Source organism: Syngnathus floridae, chromosome 14 (genome assembly GCF_059516105.1).
Source record: "Syngnathus floridae isolate MCC-2025c chromosome 14, RoL_Sflo_1.0, whole genome shotgun sequence".
In the NCBI taxonomy this organism is placed as follows: domain Eukaryota; kingdom Metazoa; phylum Chordata; class Actinopteri; order Syngnathiformes; family Syngnathidae; genus Syngnathus; species Syngnathus floridae.
In genome coordinates this window covers 4,921,407-4,926,351 of record NC_142426.1, presented here as the reverse complement: position 1 = coordinate 4,926,351, position 4,945 = coordinate 4,921,407, and the positions used below count along the sequence as shown (strand labels likewise).

General features: G+C 41.1%; 1 protein-coding gene across 3 annotated transcripts in view; it reads left to right on the top strand.

Moving 5' to 3' along the window:
* LOC148387196 (NAD-dependent protein deacylase sirtuin-5, mitochondrial-like) overlaps nucleotides 1-3,948 on the top strand; it is a 4,295-nt gene extending 347 nt beyond the window's left edge. For 2 of the 3 annotated variants that reach the window (XM_088396586.1, XM_088396585.1), the window contains exons 2-9: nucleotides 962-1,066; nucleotides 1,323-1,456; nucleotides 1,644-1,869; nucleotides 1,963-2,050; nucleotides 2,131-2,184; nucleotides 2,678-2,801; nucleotides 2,880-2,995; nucleotides 3,106-3,948. In XM_088396586.1, coding sequence (XP_088252712.1) covers nucleotides 967-1,066; nucleotides 1,323-1,456; nucleotides 1,644-1,869; nucleotides 1,963-2,050; nucleotides 2,131-2,184; nucleotides 2,678-2,801; nucleotides 2,880-2,995; nucleotides 3,106-3,178 — 915 coding nt within the window. In that variant the 5' untranslated portion in view covers nucleotides 962-966 and the 3' untranslated portion in view covers nucleotides 3,179-3,948. Of the gene's footprint in view, nucleotides 1-258; nucleotides 326-961; nucleotides 1,067-1,322; nucleotides 1,457-1,643; nucleotides 1,870-1,962; nucleotides 2,051-2,130; nucleotides 2,185-2,677; nucleotides 2,802-2,879; nucleotides 2,996-3,105 lie in introns of all 3 variants that reach the window. The other variant, XM_088396587.1, reaches the window with a different exon arrangement.
* The last annotated feature ends 997 nt before the right edge of the window (nucleotides 3,949-4,945 follow it).

The window sequence follows — 4,945 nt, the reverse complement described above, 5'->3', positions numbered from 1 at the left end:
CATATAACCAACGAAGAATCTTTTAGCTTTCCATTATGGTTAAACAATTCCTTTAAACAACACGTTTTAAAAAGTTCCTGTTTGCACGGACAGAAAAGTAGTAAGTAAGGTAACTTCTCGGGAAGTTTCTAAATTCTAAACTAAATTCTTTAAATACAGGAGGGCTCGTCTTTAACATAATCGGAAGTTCTAATTGTATCGATAGGCGATCAACATTTTCTCCAAGGAACTCGTTTTTATCAATTCCTTTTTATACAGCGAGGATTTGCATGACCGTCGCACATCAACACATCGCGAGATTTCAACGGCAGGCAAACAAACTACGGTACAATAATCTCATTTATTCTCACTCGATGTTAGTTTTCCCTTTGAAAGTCATTGCAACGCCAACATTAATACGAGTAAAAACTACAGTACGTGTATCTGGAAGCCGTTCTTGCATTTGCCGAATTTTAGATTTCAGAGTTGATATGACAAGCCAAGTTGTTTAATCTTGTAAAACCTGTTCGGACACAATTTAGGGAGTGTTTGCTTTTCTGCACCCATAAAGCAAAACGGCAGTGATCGTGAAAACTGAACAGATGCGATTTGTTTGAGTAAATCACATTGCAGTCCAAAATATTAACCCATCAGATTGAGTTAATGGTCCTATTCATATGCTCTTTCTTTCTTTCTTTCTTTCTTTCTTTCTTTCTTTCTTTCTTTCTTTCTTTCTTTACTTACTTACTTACTTACTTACTTACTTACTTACTTACTTACTTACTTACTTACTTACTTACTTACTTACTTACTTACTTACTTACTTACTTACTTGCCACAGTTCATATTCAAGCAAATCTGCAACAACTATACTTTTCCTGCAACAACTATACTTTTTTGGTGAATGCAAAGGGCATTATTATTGTTGTCCTTTGCCCTTATTTGATTCTTGAATCAATTTTCTTTTTGACATTTATTTCAGTGACAATGCTGCTTCAGCGTCGAGCTATTGTGTCATTCGGCCTCCGCTTGTATTGCAGTCATGCGACCAGCGGACCTTTGGCGGAAAAGACGAGCTCCAGCTCAGGTAGCAGGAAGCCACTTAGATATAGTACAGTGGGAGAGAGAGTTTTTGTTGTGATATTTCATTATTCATAAAAGTAACACACTATAAAAGTCATAGAATGTTGTGAAGTTTATTTATGTGTGCATGTCTGATTCAGTTCATTTTAGCATAGTGTCGTTCCAGTGACTGGTAGAATAGTAGTAAAATTCCGTCCTACAGCTGTCATACTTTTTATACATCCAATATTCAATTTTATAATTGTTTGCCTGTTTTCCAGACATGTCTGAATTCCGAAAAGTCTTTTCTAAAGCCCAGCACATAGCCATCATCACTGGGGCCGGTGTGAGCGCTGAGAGCGGGGTCCCAACATTCCGGGGTGAACATGAGAAATGGAGGAAATGGCAGTCCCAAGTGTGTTGTGTGCTTTTTTTTAATTTAAGACAGATATATCTCAGCAACTTTTCATCAATTTTTTTTCGGCACAGCCAGTAAAGTTAGGTTATTTGTCGCATATTTCAGGTGATTGATGTTACACTTCCCTTTCATTTCCATTGAAGTTAATTGAAACCACTGCCAATCTATCTCTTGGATTTGACAGGACCTGGCTTCCCCGGAGGCCTTCTCTCGCTACCCATCACGTGTCTGGGAGTTCTACCATCACAGGCGAGAGGTGGCGTTGAGCAAGAAGCCCAACGCTGCGCACCTGGCCATAGCGGAGTGCGAGGCCCGGCTGAAAAAGGAGGGCCGTCAAGTGGTGGTCATCACGCAGTGCATCGACGACCTGCACCAGCAGGCAGGCTCCAAACACGTGCTTCAGATTCACGGTGGGTGGACTGAAAAAATGAATTTGAGTCATTGCTATCAGGAACTATTAGTTGATCAATTGTGTGTGATGAACCCGTCGTGTCTAAGTGCAGGCAGCCTGACAGAGACGCGCTGCGTGAGTTGCGGCGATGTGGACGTCAACAGGCGCAGCCCGATATGTGCGGCCCTCAAGAACAAGGGGTACACACAAATGTGTTTTTGTTCTAAAAGCACAACGCGCACTTTGCTCTTCCATGTTCACCATTTTTCTTCTCGTGCAGTTCACCTGACCCAAATGTGCCCGATGCTAACATTCCAGTGGATAAACTGCCAAGGTGAGTCAAGTGGAGTGTGACAAGTGGCTGCCATCACTGTGGAATTTTTCAACATTGAGAAATAAGGACGTTTAACTGGTTTATCAGAATTTTTTTAAGTTTTTCCCCAATGGCACAATATAATTTTTTCCCCATTTTCAACTTTAGCCTCCCATTTCATGAAGTGTAGTGGGCTCTCAACTTCCTACTTACGCAAGGTAACCACTAGAGGGCAGTGATGTTCTAAGGCTGGATTTGCCCTGCAGGTCCAAATGCCCGTTTTCATGTCCTATGTCAAGTGATACATATGGCTACGTTCACATTGGCAGAACACAGAAAACAACACACCCCAAAAAATAAGTTGAAGTAATTTTGCTGACTATTTAAAAAGCCCCAAAAAACAAAATCCACTGTTATTCCACGTTACGCCACAGGCCAGCACAGAAGAAACCGAATGATGGCTCAGACGACTTTGAATTTAATCACCTAAAAGCTTGACTGTGCTTTTAACAAGGTGTTCCGAAAGCGATTGCAACGGTCTGCTGAGGCCCAACGTCGTGTTTTTCGGAGAGACGTTGGACTCTCACCTCCTGACCAAGGTGGAAAAAGAACTGGAAATCTGTGATCTTTGTCTGGTGGTAAGTAGTGTGCATGTGAAACACTCGTGTGGTAGATTTCACGTATTCTAATTTGGGACTGTCATTCCCCCCCGCTAGGTGGGTACGTCGTCAATCGTTTACCCGGCGGCCATGTTCGGTCCCCAGGTGGCGTCCAGGGGCGTCCCCGTGGCGGAATTTAACCTACGAGCAACACCAAAGTCCGAGTACTTCACGTAAGTGGATCGTACAAGAGGATCAAATGATGCGGGAGATGTTGGCGTGACAACATCCTCGCCACCATTGGCCCTTGTATCATAGCTCAGATTGTTTTGGTTTGGCGCAGGTACCACTTCCAGGGTCCGTGTGGAACGACACTGCCAGCAGCTTTGGCACCACACGAGTCCGAGGTGGTCTAAAGCGGCGCTGGGGCAAAAGAGGCTTATTTTCTACTCTTGTCCTATTCCAAGTGTTTGCCTTCGAAGCACTTGGATGCATACGACGTAGCGAGTGCTGCACATCTGTCAATACTTGAATATACCGCTTAATATGGGGAAATGAGATATAGCCCAACTATATGCACATTGATTGATGATTGGGGAGAAGGAGTTGTTACACATTCAGTCATTCGCGCTTTGTCTACATTATCCTGTACGGTGGAACTGCTAATTTGACCCCACTGGAAATAATGTTTCACTTTCATCAAGCTTTCTGTTGAGGTGATATTTTATGTAACCTTCCTAAAATATTTAACTTTCACGAATTAAAATCACAGACACAAAATGTCGAGGGATCAAGAAGGTGTTGGCCGAGGATTGTTATCACACCGGGGTGTTATTTACGTACCTTCTGCTGCTTTACTTTTGGGGTTACTGATCTTTGCCGCTTCCATTGTAGATAAATTGTCATCCGATATGAGGTGCTGGGTAGAATGCAACAAGAGGACATTTCTTGCCTTGACCAAATGTTTGCTTTAAACTTTACAGAGCAATATCAGCTCACGTTACACACGTTTATTCTCATCAATTATTTTCCGTGCTTTATTCGTACTAACAGGGTAGACAATTGCCAAATTGTCAGTTTATGTTTCACTAAAATTACAATGCACACTTTCTAAACATGTACAGTACTGAAAGTCTGTTCATGCGTAGGCAGCCGGTGCAATTCTTATTAAAAGATTTCATATGCATTTGCTGGTCTTGCATTGTTTATTCTATTTACGAATCTCCCCAAACTAAGGTGCATAACCATTTTTAACATCTATTTCGAGTTACTCATAGAGACATCATGCATGGTGACCGATTTACTCGTCATTTAATTCCACATTCAGTGCACACTTATTTAATTCAGATCTGATTGTGACTATTATGACGCCTCGGCCAGTCCCAAAAATGCCCCGTGGCAGCGCCACTGCTGTTTGGCATGACTTGGCATTAGGCCACTAACGAGAAGTGTCTGGCTGTAAACTGCACGGATGGATGGCTGCACGCATGCGGCACAACATAGTGTGAGCGTGTGCGTTGATGACTATTGATCTGTTTTTTCTGCGTGTGACTGATTTTCATGCTACTGGCAACTGTTTTGTACAGTGCTGCACACATGATCAGGATTTGTCGTTTCTACTTCAAATGTTGCAGGGCTCCAACTTTCTGTTTATTACGTACTTTTTATAAACGCCAAGCGACGATTGAATATTTTAAAAATATTTTAAGATGTTTTTATTCTCTAAATTTTTAATTATTAATATTTAAAATTATATTTGTTAAAATATTTAAAAAGTGTTGGGCCTTGTAAAAATATGTGCCAGTGTACTACTAAAATTTGAGATGCACAAAAAAATTAATAGAATAAATATAGCATTAAAAATAACGATAAGCGTTTTAATGAGATGACTGCAATAAATCCCACTTTTTATGTTTTCCATTAAATGAAATGAAGGCCCATTTAAAGTGATAGTTGCACCACTTAGCGGGCAACTTTGTGAATTACAACTCAACTGATGGGATATTTTTGGTCCCCAATGAGCTTTTTAGCACCTTTCCAAACGACAATATAACACAACCCCTCCCCCAAATTGTAGAGTTCAGTAACGTGTGGTGCTTCTTAATGAGGGCCATTAAAAAAAAAAACACACCATGTGCAAGCTGTAAACCCATTGCAGGTATTTTTCTATTTATAGCACATCA